This window comes from Callithrix jacchus, chromosome 4, assembly GCF_049354715.1.
Source record: "Callithrix jacchus isolate 240 chromosome 4, calJac240_pri, whole genome shotgun sequence".
NCBI classification, from domain to species: domain Eukaryota; kingdom Metazoa; phylum Chordata; class Mammalia; order Primates; family Cebidae; genus Callithrix; species Callithrix jacchus.
The window spans coordinates 10,667,554-10,681,913 of NC_133505.1; the positions used below are offsets into that span (position 1 = coordinate 10,667,554).

Below are 14,360 nucleotides of genomic sequence, written 5' to 3' on the forward strand. Positions count from 1 at the left end.
CTTTACATTTTGGGGTTCCTTTTCCAAGGAAACTACTGCGTATTTCTCCATTGTGAAGCTAGACAGATATTTAGTGCCTTTTAAAAGCAACAATGTGACTTTTGCTCCATATCCTAATGTGTTATTTTAAAAACCATAGCTGATGCAGTGAATAACGCAGCCGGCTTTGGGTTCAGCGGAGTGGATGAGAATGGGAATTTCTGTTGGGATCTGCTTTCAAACCTGAACATCTGGAAAATCGAGGTGAGTGCATGGATGATGCTTTTGAGTCCAAATTCCATAGTGAGGAGAGCAAGTGGTTTGCTCTCTGTGTGTCCGAGGAAAAGCCGCTCTCATGGGCTTGCCAGGCTCAGCAGCTTCCTGGACATTTTGCCTCTCAGAATTCTTTTCCTCTTTTTTTTTTCTAAAGCTATCTACTTTCTTGACAGTTTTAATGGATCAGGGAAGAAGGACACAAAAAATCTGAAAAAAAAGAGCCAGGAAAATCTTTTCATTGTGTATGTTCCTGTTCTTTGAAGTAGAAAGTACCAGTGTCATCTCTCTCTTGTTCTCTTTCTACCTGTTTCAGTGACAAATGCAGACTGGAAGCTCCTGTATTTTGATTTCAATATTGCAGACATTCTATGTCGTTCCTTTGGAGGCATTTATCATCCGTTCGCTTTTAAGAATTGTCATAATGTAGAACTTTTAGGCCGCTAGAATCGCGTGGTTTTTCTCTCCCCTTGTGTTTGTTCTTGCACCAGTTTTTGGTCTGCTGTCATTATCAGAGGTGAGCTCCTTGGGGCCACCTCGTTCTGGGTTTACTTTGCATTGCTAGCGCTGCAGGTAGACAGGAATGCCGAGTCGCAGACCCTTCCCCCCTTCAGCTGAACGGGAGGAATGGCATGATTCTCAGCATGCGGAAGTGTTGGGTTCCTGGCCACGTGACTCACGTTTGCTGTTGGTTTTGGTTTTCCACCTGCCGCAGGGCAGACAGAGTCCACTAGAGCTTGGGCAGGAGGGGTTGTGTGTGTAGAACAAGAAGGCAGAGATAGATGGAAACTGACCACCTGCCACCCACACTGGGTGGAAACTAGGTCAGAAGGAGGTACGGGGGAAGCCCCCACCGTCATTTGCCTGAGGCTTTTTGCGTGTGGATGGCCTCCAGAGGGAAACCTACATTTCAACTACAAAACATGGTGGGATTTATAGGGAGGATTATATTTTCACTTCTCTTTTTTCTTAGCATTGAGACAGCTCTGCTTCAAAAGGCAAACAAGCAGAAAGAAATAGAAGCGTCTCTCTGTTTTCTAAGTAAATTGCATCTTATATTCACCGTCAACTCAGGCTATTTGGTTACTCAGGTCAAACAGATTCAACAGCTATTAATTGAGGGCCCACTGTGGGCAAAATACTCATTTTTGTACAGTTATGGAACTTCCTGTGGGTGGAAAGGCTTGGCAGATGTAAGAGCTCTTGTAAGAGCATGGCCAAGTGCCAGCATCAGTTCTGAATGAACAAAGAATGCTTTTCCTATTGGTCGCCGCATGTGAGGCAAGAAGCAGTCCCCGGTCAAAATGGACCACATCGTAAGTGGACAAGTTCCAGCTTTCAGAATGACCTATCTCAGTTTTGGAAAAGTATTACAGATGATCCGTAAGCTTCTCTTTTCTATATAGATGATATGAGAGAAACTTCAAGTGTGTTACGACTGTCCTCTTTTTCCCACTAAAATTCTTCTCTCCCTCCAAACTCATGGACTGGCCACCTTGAAGTTTTGTTGGGTAAATGTCCTTTAGGGTGGTCCCTCTTGACCTTCAGCTGCCCACCGGTCCCCCTAGCTATGCGCCAAAAAACAGAATCCTTCCTCGGTGGACATGTCTTCAGGTTAAACGGCTGAATCATTATTATGAAATTATTATAAAAGAAAACCAGAGGAGAAAGTTTATATTTTCATCACACATTTGATATAGGACGCGGAGCTAAAGAAAAACAAGGAAGTCTGATTAGTTAAGACACCCCGAGGCTGGGCCTATAACATTTTATTAGCCATAGAAGAAACAGATAAATAAAGCTCCTCGAGGTTTTGAAATAAAAACTCACAATAAAAAGATCTGTTTTTCGTCTGTCTTCCTTCCTCCCTTTCTTCTCTCCTTCCTCTTTCCCTCTGTTACAAACATACTACAGTAGCTGAATGTGTGGCCCATATATGATTGTCTTAAGCTTGAAGACACTGCAGAAAAAAGTGGCACTTAGACTTTTTTTTTTTTTGAGACGGAGTTTCGCTCTTGTTACCCAGGCTGGAGTGCAATGGTGTGATCTCGGCTCACCGCAACCTCCGCCTCCTGGGTTCGGGCAATTCTCCTGCCTCAGCCTCCTGAGTAGCTGGGATTACAGGCACGTGCCACCATGCCAGCTAACTTTTTGTATTTTTGGTAGAGACAGGGTTTCACCATGTTGACCAGGATGGTCTCGATCTCTTGACCTCGTGATCCACCTGCCTCGGCCTCCCAAAGTGCTGGGATTACAGGCTTGAGCCACTGCGCGTGGCCGGCACTTAGAATTTCTACCTTCTCTAGGAGTTCTGATCCTTATATGTTTACATCATGCTTTTTTTTTTTTTTTGAGATGGAATCTTGCTCTGTCACTCAGGCTGGAGTGTAGTGGCATGATCTCGGCTTACTGAAACCTCTGCTTCCTGGGTTCAAGCCATTCTCCTGCCTCAGCCTCCCAAGTAGCTGGGATTGCAGATGCTCGCTACCATGCCTAGCTAATTTTAGTGAAGATGGGGTTTCGCCATGTTGGCCAGGCTGGTCTTGAACTCCTGACCTCAGGCGACCTGCCCGCCTTGGCCTCCCAAAGCGTTGGGATTACAGGCATGAGCCACTGCGCCTGGCCACTACATGCTTTTTATCACTAGACTTGGATAAGACCTTTTTTTTTTTTTGAATGAGAAAACCCAGGGAATGGCTTATTTTGGGGAAGTCCCTTCCTCAGTGGTTGATTTGCTTATGTCACTGCCATTTATTTCCTTTCCTGCATTGTGATTACTTTGTGCATAAAATCTCTTACTAGTTCAGAAACAAGTGGAAGCACTGGAACCTGAGTAGCTATTTATGGAGTCAACTGTACAAGATTGACCGAGTTTTAGAGGGCTACATAGTGAAAAGATGACAATTAAATTTAAGCTGTCCCCATAAAAGCACTGAATTCCCATGATTAAAGTTTTCCTGGGGCAAATCCCTTTGAGAATATTGAATTATAAAATTCAGATGACTTAAAAAATTTTGGCCAGGTGCAGCGGCTCATGCCTGTAATCCCAGCATTTTTGGAGGCTGAGGTGGGTGGATCATGAGGTCAGGAGTTCAAGACCAGCCCGGCCAAGATAGTGAAACCCCATCTCTACTAAAAATACAAAAAATTAGCTGGGAATGGTGGCAGGCACCTGTGATCCCAGGTACTCACGAGGCTGAGGCAGAGAATTGCTTGAACCCGGGAGGAGGAGGTTGCAGTGAGCTGAGATCATGCCACTGCACTCCAGCCTGCGTGACAGAGCGAGACTCCATCTCAAAAAAAGAAAAAAAATTAACCAGAGTACAAAGGAAACCCACAAAATGTTCCTTCAGTTTTCCTGTAATTTGAAAATAAATTTTGAAAAAAATGGAGACCTTGCAAGCCAAGTTTTAGTTGCAGAGTAGATCTTATTTATAAACAGCAGAACATTGTCCTGTGCAGGATGGAACAGCTGATTTGCTCTCGGCTGTGAGCAGTCAGTATTGAAATACCGTATCTAACCTGCTGCCAGGGAAACTGGGGAGAACTTTCCATTACTTGGGGTATTTTTAAAGCTAATGATAGGTGTTGTTTTCTTCTTTCCAGACTGCCACAAGTTTCAAAATGTACTTGGAAAACTGGAATATTCAGACAGCTACTTGGCTGAAGTGGTAAGAAGAACACAAAGGACCTCATTACGTAGGGCACTGGGACATGCGTGGAGGGGAGTCAGGAGATGAACAGTGGTAATCTGCCTGTGGCAGTGTCATCTGACACCCTTGTTTTGTATTAACATCTGTGCCCTGGAAATGAAAAAGCAGAAATACAGTGATTTGAGAAGGTCATAATATAGCATATTTATTTTATATTCCTGAATGCTGCCATCACTGTATATCAGGCCCTGGTTTAATCCTCCATCAGTCCCATGAGATGTTGTGAGTCATTACCCAAAACATCTTACAGATGAAGAAAGTGAGACCCAGAGAGGTAATATCACTTGCCCAAAGTCACTCAGCTAAGGGATAGATACAAGCCTAAACGGTCTGGTTTCAGAATTAGAATCGGTTTTTTTTGAGATGGAGTCTCACTCTGTCACCCAAACTGGAGTGCAATGATACAATCTTGGCTCAGTGTGCAACCTCTGCCTCCTGGGTTCAAGCGATTCTCCTGCCTCAGCTTCCCGAGTGGGATTACAGGTGCCTGCCACCACACCCGGCTAATTTTGTGTATTTTTAGTAGAGACGGGGTTTCACCATGTGGGCCAGGTTGGTCTTGAACTCCTGAGCTCAGATGACTCACCCACCTGGGCCTCCCAAAGCCCTGTGATTACAGGCGTGAGTCACTGCAGCCAGCCCAAAATTAGATTCTTGACCTCTTTGCTGTGCTGCCTTTTACGTGGAGGGAGAGTGTTACTCAGATGTCAAGGAAGGTTAATGTCTGCCTCAAATCACTGATGATTGCAGTGTTCACCCCTAGCAGTAAAAGCTTTGTTGTATCCCAGATGTTTATGCTTTTAAAATTTATATTTTTGTTGATATTTCTCTCCCTTTTTGTTTTCCTACATGTTCCAAAATTAAAAGCATTACTTACTATAGAAATAATATGCTGTCCTTGAAGCAGCAGGCTCTTCTCCCTCGTGGTCTGCTTATCATAATGAGTACAGGGAGAGTGTAGAAACATTATGCTTTAAAGCAGATTCTACTGTTTTGATAAGCAGCATCTTTCATGGGTCAAAACATTGGGGTAAGAGAAGAGACAGAATATGTCGTAATTCTTCCAGAGTAAACTCATGCAATATTTTTCTGAAAATTGATCTGAACAATTTTAGCCTCAACGTTATTGCTATTAATTAATTTTGCAAATGACTTTAACATAAATTTCTATTTCTATATTCTGAGTACTCCCAATGTACTGAGTCACTCAGTGTCCAAATGGGGTCTCAGTCCTGTGTTTATCTCTGCAAATGCGTTTTCTTCCTATAAAGAGGGAGCTGTAGTGCTTAGTTGTGTTTAAATCAGTTACTGTTAACCACCCATACAGTGCTGGATTGGTGTTAACTGTTTGAATTTCTATTTTATTTTTTATTTGGGTCCTCTCATTTAGTAAACCAGGTGGTGGCTTCCTTAGAGGGCCATTGGCAATTCACAGACTGAGTGTTGGGGGAAATTCCCCATCATTTTTTTTAAAATAAGAAATCAGAGAGCCACAAACCTCCAGGTATTTGCTGACATCTGTTAGAATGTCACAGTGTTACTCTTTAAGGCAAATTCATGGATTGAAGTCTGATGGACACTGTGAGACCTGAGGAGGTCACATAACTGACACATTGATTTTGTGACGGAGTCATTGTCAAAAGACATGAAAAGGAGATGGTGTTAATTAGGTTAGATGGCATAGGAGCCTCGTGGGAAAGGTAAATTAATTTTTACTAAGTGAGAGCATTCATTTCTAAAGACCCTGATTCCAAAATTGTTAATGCCAGTGGCACTTAATTAAGCACCCCTGTAGAGGAGGCCATTGGTGGGGTAAGCGTCTATACAGCAGGAACTCCTGCTGGGTGGAAAGTGATCACTCAGACCTGTAACAGATACAGTGTGATGGGTCCAGATCATTAATCCATGAAGATAAAAAATGTTTAACATCTCCTTAAAAGGCCGAGCTGTGAATTGCCTATCTGGTAATGCTTACGGAAACCAAGGTAGTCCAGGCTGCTTGGATTGCATGGCAAGTCCCTGAAGAGGGTTAGGGAGGTATCCCATCGGTAATGAACCAAATGATTTCTGCGTGGTCTTACCCAAGAAGCAGCAGCTGTAGTTAGAAGTTTCTGGTACGTTTCACCTGTGTCTTGTTCCTTCCTCTCTTCACAGCGTGTGCTATGAGCGGGTCCCATGGTACCCTACGGTGCTAACCTTCATCCTGTCTGCTTTGTGGCATGGTGTCTACCCTGGATACTATTTTACCTTCTTAACTGGAATTCTTGTCACATTAGCAGCTAGAGCGGTAAGCATCCTTTAGGCCTGGGGTCCTTCCCCTTAGTAATCTGATGCCTGCATGCTTCTTATCTGTTGGCTCCTAGTAGGAGTTGGGGACGGGATGTGAAGTGGGGAGTGATGTTTTGTAAAATGACACAATATGTGAGAGTCTTCCCATTAGAGAAATACTTCAATATGCAGGAACCAGGAGTCATTATAAAAATGGTTAACCATTTTATGCTCATAGTTACAGAAGATGTTTTGAAGCGAAAGTAACCTTAGGAGCAATGTTTAGTACCCTAAGAGATGAAAACAGTTTTAATTAAAGGCTGTTAGCATATACAGTCTACTAATTACAGATGATGATGATGATGAATATAGGCACCATAGGACTTCCGTTTGCTTCTACTTTGCTTAATTTCTCATTTTTTTACCCTGAGCCTAGAAATAACTCACAAAGTCTCTTGAGCAGTCAGCAAGATAGCAACCGCAGGAAGTGAGTCTGTTGGAGATTAATCTAAGCTCATGTGTTTACATGCCCAGCCCAGTTAGCCTAGTTTGTGTTTGTGAATTTTGTAAATGTGGTTCTCTAGGTTTTCTCAGGAGCCTGTAGTTTTCTCTAATTGTTCTGCAGTTTGCTTGTTGGAGAGCAGGATAATGAAGAATAACACTTTCTATCAATTACTCTGGGCAGTATGGCCATTTTCACGATACTGATTCTTCCCCGGGGAGGGATAACATGGGGAGAAATGCCAGATACAGTATGCATCTGTGCAACAGCCCTGCATGACCTGCACATGTACCCCAGAACCTAAAGTTAAAAAAAAAAAAAAAACGGAGATGAGCATGCCTAGAAGTCATTGTCGTTGTCAAATATAGGAGTTTTGTATTTAATTTTATTTCGATCTTTGATTGTGGTTGTGGCCTGCCTTATTTCTGATGCCAAGAGTTCTTATTGACATTGGTTGAGCCATATTTTGGAGTGAATTCAGGAATCCCCACATAGCTATCCACACACCCTTTAGTCTATTTATCCTGTTAAGGTTTCAGGAGTCCCCCTATGTGCTGGTCAGTGTTCTAGACGCTGGGCTACCACAGTGAACAGGAAAAGAGTCCCTCTTCTGAGGATCTCTTGTTTTAGTTACACACAGGTGTGCTGGAATATACATGTGAACAAAGTGGATTACTGTTCATGCTGGTTAGTGTACTTCTGAAATTAAGTGCATATCATACGTCTTTGTACATAGAAAATGGGAGACATTTTCTTCTCTCCTGTTCATATAGCTATTTAGATTATAAAACTAGAGAACAAGTGGTCAGGACAAATTAAGAAATAAAACTCAGAACTGTTTGCTAATATATCCAGAATATTATTCCCTAAGATGTCCGGCTCTATTGTCTCATTGGCATGAAGGCTCAGATTTGTGGAGAGCTTTTCTTTTGGATGGACTGGAAACATCTGCAAATAAATTAGGTGGGGGATAGCGAGGAGACAGTTGTTAGAACAGTGTTTTTATTGCTAGAAGGAGACTGAAGTGAACAGTCATAAAGTGACTTCAGGCCCTCGAAGTTACCCGATAAAATCCCATACCTGATGGTACAGCATTGCTCCATGGATGGACCCCAGTCTCCGTCCTGAGGAACTTAGGGCTGAGAGGCTGCCTTGGGCACTGATGCATCTTCTGCCTTGGGGCTGACCTGCCTAGAACCCAGTCATTGTTTTCCGCTCTGCCTTTCACCTGAGTCTGGAAACTGGGGGTCTTTCTATAGGCAGGTCTAGTCACATGTGTCAGAAGACCTACAAATGAGTGTATCCTTTAACCCAGCATTTTCCATTTCAAAGAACTGTCTCTTTAAGTCTCAGTTTCTTTGTAAAATGGGAATCATGAGGCCGACACCATAGGCTTGATGGGAGAATCATCCAGAGATGAGCCTGCAGAGCGTTAACACAGGCTTGGCACAGAGTAAGCACTCAGCAGATGGTAGCTGCTTGTATTGTTAGTAATAGTAAGAGTCTTTGTGTTATCATTACCTGAAGGAAGTAACTAGGAAACAGGCAGAGATTCATTTACAAGGATACAGAAGGCATCACAGAATTATTTATATTAGCAAAATGGGATGGGAAGACAAGCTAACTTTTCCATAAGTAACTTGAAATTATATTGGAGATTAATATTTACTCACATGGAAAAAAGTCCATGACGTATTACTAAAGGAAAATAATGGGCTAGAAATTATATTGGTGCCATTAAGAATATTAATAGTGATACATATGAATAGAAAAAGCTTGGGTGGTTGTGTGCCAAGTTTTTTAAGTGATGCTTTTCTTTGGGAGGTGTTAGAAAGACTTTTTGTTTAGTTGTTTGACCATTTTTCTACAGTGAACATGTATTATTATTTTAACAAGAAAAGTTGGCCAGGCACAGTGGCTCATACCTGTAATCCCAGCACTTTGGGAGGCCGAGGCAGGAGGATTGCTTGAGCCCAGGAGTTCGAGACCAGCATAGGCAGGAAAGCGAGATCCACATCTCCATAAAAATTTTTGAAAATTACCTGGGCATGGTGGCATGTGCCTGTAGTCTCAGCTACTTGGGAGGCTGAGGTGGGAGGATTGCTTGAGCCCAAGAGTTTGAAGCTGCAGTGGAGCTACGATCACGTCATTGCACTTCAGCCTAGGTGACAGAGCAAGACTCTGCCTTAAAAAATACAACTCCTGATGGTATTTGTAGTTGAAAATACAACTCAGATGTTGGTTATCTTCTGTAGCCTGTGATCCTGTGGCGTATTATCTGTGTGCACAGAGTCAAATGTGGTTTTTGGTTTTCACCCCATTCTCACTACTGTCGCCTGTGTTGACTTGCAGGTCAGGAACAACTACAGACATTATTTCCTTTCGTCAAGACCTCTCAAGGCTGCTTATGATGCAGGCACCTGGGCTGTCACTCAGCTGGCTGTGTCTTACACGGTGGCACCCTTCGTGATGTTGGCAGTTGAACCAACCATCAGCTTATACAAGTGAGTTTCCACTGCTCTCAGTTGCCACCTAGTAAACTACTCTGTTTTCGATGTAGGAGGCAGTAAGTTGAATGAAGCACTCCTAAACACTTCTTTTTTTTTTTTTTTTTTTTTTTGCCGAGACGTAGTTTTGCTCTTGTTGCCCAGGCTGGAGTGCAATGGTGCAGTCTCAGCTCACTGCGACCTCTGCCTCCTGGGTTCAAGCGATTCTCCTGCTTCAGCCTCCCGAGTAGCTGGGACTACAGGCATGTGTAGCCATGCCCAGCTAATTTTGTATTTATAGTAGAGACAGGGTTTCTCCATGTTGGTCAGGCTGCTCTCAAACTCCCAACCTCAGGTGATTGGCCTCGTCTGCCTCGGCCTTCCGAAGTGCTGGGATTATAGGCGTGAGCCACCGTGCCTGGCCCTAACCACTTGTAAATGGGGCTTCAGTGTGGAAAACATCCAGAGAAGCTTTAAGAGGAAATGGCTGTTGTGGAGACGCCAGTGTACAAATTCCAATACATACAAGCACTGGTGACAGGAATCCCTTAAGCCATTCAGAATGTCACTCAGGGGGCCCCTCATGGCAGTATATTTTGAAGAGATGGACCCTGATTAAAAACTTGAACGGTGAGTTTCCTGCCCTGAGCTCTCTTTCCGGGGGTGGGGGGCTAGGCTATATTGGGGACCACGAGGCGTCTGAGAGCAGGACAGAAATGGAGGCAGGAGGCGGGTGCTGCTGAGGCTGGCATTGCCTGATCAAGTGGTGTGCAGAAAGGCTCCCTGTTGAGGCTGTAGAGGATTTATGCTGCCACTTGCACGTGTTGGAGGGGTGTGTGCGGAATTGAGGCTGGAAGAGGCAGCGGTTGGCACCAGAGACTAACCCTTATAGTCAGACACCTATGTTCCAGGTGAATTGCAAACCTCTAACTGCTGACTTTTATTGTTTCACAGTTATGATTGTGTTTCTCCACTGTAGTGAAGTGGTTGAGCACACATTCTTGTGTACTGATTGTGCGTGACCTTTGGCAAGTTGTTAACCTTTTTTTATATGTATATATATACTTTAAGTTCTGGAGAACATGTGCAGGTCTGTTACATAGGTAAACATGTGCCATGGTGGTTTGCTGCATCCATCACCCCACCATCTACATTAGGTATTTCTCCTAATGCTATCCCTCCCCTAGCTCCCCACCCCCGACAGGCCCCATGTATGATGTTCCTCTCCCTGTGTCCATATGTTCTCATTGTTCAAAGCCCACTTACGAGTGAGAACATGCGATGTTTGGTTTTCTGTTCTTGTGTTAGCTCTTTTACCTGTGTTTTCTCAAATGGAAAATGAGCCTGAGAAGAGAATTCACCTCAGAGCACCTTGTTAGTGCTGAATATTAGAATTAATGTGGTACACATGCAGATGGCTCAGGCCAGTACTTGGCATCTAGTCTGTACCCAATAAATGCTCACTTGTATTTTTTAATGAGTGGTGCAGGCTTTTCTTGGTTAACTTTGGAACAGAGTATCATTTTTATAACAGTGACTTAGAAATAAACAATGCAAACACACCTTCTTCCTAAGTTCGGAATTCCTGATAGCTGATGGAGGGGTCATGAAAGAATTGAAGAGTTTTTTTACTACTCATTATGTGTATCAGTTTTAAGTGGGATGATTTTTTTTGAGGCCATAGAGAAGTTGCAGGGAACCATATAATACTCAGCAATAAAGTCCATTCTGTTACAATGTATGCTTCTATACTACTAATTAGGTGATAGGAAGTTATGTCAATATCACATGAAAGCTGTGCTGGTTTCTACTCAAATTTTTTTTTTTTTTCTTTTTTTTGAAACAGAGGAATCTTGCTCTGTCTCCCAGGCTGGAGTGCAATGGTATAATCTCAGCTCACTGCAACCTCTGCCTCCTGGGTTCAAGTGATTTTCCTGCCTCAGCCTCCCAAGTAGTTGGGGTTACAGGTGTCTGCCACCACACCCAGCTAATTTTTGTGATTTTTAGTTAGTAGAGACGGGTTTTCATCATGTTGGCCGGGCTGGTCTCGAACTACTGACTTTAGATGATCCACCAACCTCGGCCTCCCAAAGTGCAGGGATTACAGGCATGAGCCACTGTGCCTGGCCTATACCCAAATTTCTCTATACAAAGGGGAGCCAGAAGAGTGGGAAGAGAATTATAATCTTCAGCCAAAAAGCAGCCCTCAGTTCAGCTGCTAGCGAGGTAGGAGTCAGTTCAGTCCTAGATGAAGAAAATAGAACTGAGCTCTCTTCACCGAGGCTCCCTCCTCAGAGAAGCACATCCCCAAGCCGGCATTCTGACTGCTTCTGCCTCCTTGTGCCCGGCAGCCCCACATGCTTCTGGCTCCAGTTTCATTCCCATTTGTCAGCGCCCTCAAGCCAACATTTGCCCTTTTGTCTTCTGCATTTTTAACATACCCAGAAGCAGCCTTTGGCACCATTGAGTTGTCTCCGGGAGCTGTCCAAATTGTTGCCCTTAGAGGTCTGTTTCGTTACAGAATCCTCCTAGGTTTTGCGTTACCTATTCTTACATGAGTTTGTTTTTCCCTGTAAGCCCTGGTATTCTAAGCCTATGATACTGCCTCATACGAGACTTTGAAGGAATATACTGATCGTGTTATAGCAGAAATGCCTGTATTTTACTTAGTATTATTTAATACCGGGAGTGTGCTAGGCATTGTGCTAGAAGCTGGGGCTGGAATGGAAAGCAAAATATAGAAATCATCTCTGCTCTCATGGGGGCGATAGCTTGACGGAAAAGACAGGGAGTAATTGACAAATGTATAAATACATGCTGAGATCATGCTCTGAGTGAATGGCATAGAGTTTTAGGAGCGTATGTAACAGGAACCTGCCTCATCCTAGGCATTGGGGGCCTTTTTTTGAGCTCAGTCCTGGAGATTGTGCAGTGAGAGTGAAGCAGGCTCAGTGTGTGTGAGCGCAGTGGGTGGGCAGTGCTGTGGACATGGAAACAGCCTGCAAAAGCCCCGTCCTGTAGCCCCTCACAGTATAGGATGAAGCTCTGTGCACTGAAGACCAGAGAAACGCGAATGTAGGCAGAACATGGAATCCAAGGTGGAGGGAGGTGAGCTGAGGAGAGAGTCGGGTAGGCGTCAGTATCCCTGTTTGTCATATGAAGAAGTGGCAGCTCAGAGAGAGTAACGAAATTTACACAGCTAAATGTTCAACCTGAGTTTCGGACTCAGAGTTCCCTTAATGGCAATATCGGTAGTGGAGTTATTAAAAATCTCTTTAGGAGAAGTTATTTGGGATGCAAACTGCTGCTTGGGGATCACAATAAATGGTTTGTTAGTGGTACTGTGCATTTACCCAACTAAAGCATGACAATTGCTGGGCTTAGGCAGGAACTCAAGGGGGAGAAGGGAGAATTAAATTATCAAGTAGCTTTTCACTTCTTAAAGACAACCCGAATATATTTTTTTTAAAACACCTTTGTTGAGGATGAAATAGGAGTTGACATTTTTTGGGTCAAGTAGGTCTGTTTTATGTGATCCAACCTCATGTCTTCTCTGGTGTCTAGTTATTTATACAATGTAAGTTTCCTGTCTAGATCAGCTCTGTCCAATAGAAGTTTCTGTGATGACAGAAATGATCTACCTCTGTGCCATCTGAGAGTCTTGCCACCCAACACACGTGGCTATTGAGCATTTGAAATGCAGCTAGTGGGACAGAGGAACTGAATTTTCAGTTATATTGAATTTTAATTAATTTGAATTTTAACAGCCACATGTTGCCAGCAGCTATTCCAGATTGATTACACCTCCACCAGTGTTTTCATAATCTTTTAAGAAAATCCCTGAATCTGGTGAAGAAACAAAATTGCATAGCTTTTTAGTGAAGGTGGGTCTGGTTCCTTTCTAGATCCGTTCCTCCCCTTGGACTAAATTCAGTAGCTAGCAGTAAACCACAGTTGTACTCGAGCCCTTTCCCCAGTGTATCCTCATTGCTTATCATTGAAATTTCACGTGTGCTTAGTTGTTAGGTCTAGACCTAACTGTTCAGTCCTGAGTGGCTTCTGATCTCAGTCTTAGAGTGCTCAGTCTAACTTCTTTACATTGCAAACGACCCCAGGTGAATACTTAAATATATTATGAAAGAACCCTTCTGTGAAATCACTTTGAAAAGCAAATTTACATACATCATATTGTCTTTGATTGGATAACTCTTTCTGAAATTCAGTGTGTAATAACGTTAGAATTTTTGTTTTTTGAATTGGGGTCTCTTCTGTTCTTGAGGCTGGAGCGCAGTGACACAATTGTGATCTCAGCTCGCTTCAGCCTCTGCCTTCTGGTTCAAGTAATCCTCCCACCTCAGCCCCCCGAGTAGCTGGGATTACAGGCACGTGCCATCGCACCTGGCTAATTATTTTTGGAGAGATAGGGTTTTTTTCGTATTGCCAGGCTGGTCTCAAACTCTTGGACACAACAAGCAGTCTGCCCACTTTGGCCTACCAAAGTTTTGGGATTACAGGCCTGAGCCACTGGACCTGGCCAGAATGTTAGAATTTGTGTAGAAACTTTCATAGATGGCAAACTGCTTGAGAGCCAGAAGCCCATCTAATTCATCTTTGTATCTGGGTCCTTAGGTCAGTGCCTCACATGATCAATAAATGTTAGTTGAGCCTTTCCATAATATACAGATGAAATATTCCTTAAAATTTCAGAGAAATATGAAAGGTCACTAGGTGAGGGAAATTTTTTCCACTTGATGCTCAAAGCAGCTGGACTTTACCTAATGTAATTGTTCCAGCGTAGATCTGGCCACATATGAAAGCTCAAGAGCAAAGTATAACATATTTTGGATGTGCAGATTTTGAAAGCTGGAGTTACCTATGGCCAGGGGGTGCCCATGAGAATCCCAGCCTATACCTGTTAAGCCAGTGTGTTTATCTGTGGAGCGCTTTTTCCATGCTCAATAATGTCTTGGTTTAGACAGTGAATTAGATAGTCACTTGCTGGGGCTGCGTACCCCTTCCCTGGTTAAACAACTGTTAATCGTGGACTTGCCTTGTTTCCATTCTCACATGGGAAGGGGTGGAGGCTGATGCCTTTTCATAGATCCAGTTTATTGTTTTGCATATCCTAAGCAGTAAATG

The 14,360-nt window shown here is 43.4% G+C and overlaps 1 protein-coding gene and 1 long non-coding RNA gene across 7 annotated transcripts in view; one reads left to right on the top strand and one right to left on the bottom strand.

Moving 5' to 3' along the window:
• Positions 1 to 14,360, top strand: part of MBOAT1 (membrane bound glycerophospholipid O-acyltransferase 1) — a 107,783-nt gene that overhangs the window by 86,608 nt on the left and 6,815 nt on the right. For all 6 annotated transcript variants that reach the window (XR_013533662.1, XR_013533663.1, XR_013533664.1 and 3 more), the window contains exons 9-12: positions 140 to 243; positions 3,859 to 3,923; positions 6,120 to 6,252; positions 9,088 to 9,239. Coding sequence is in view for 2 of the 6 variants with exons in the window: in XM_035294799.3 (XP_035150690.2) it covers positions 140 to 243; positions 3,859 to 3,923; positions 6,120 to 6,252; positions 9,088 to 9,239 (454 nt within the window). In the remaining 4 variants the exon portion in view is untranslated. The remainder of the gene's footprint in view (positions 1 to 139; positions 244 to 3,858; positions 3,924 to 6,119; positions 6,253 to 9,087; positions 9,240 to 14,360) is intronic.
• LOC103792238 (uncharacterized) overlaps positions 1 to 14,360 on the bottom strand; it is a 77,754-nt gene that overhangs the window by 37,799 nt on the left and 25,595 nt on the right. The window lies entirely within an intron of this gene.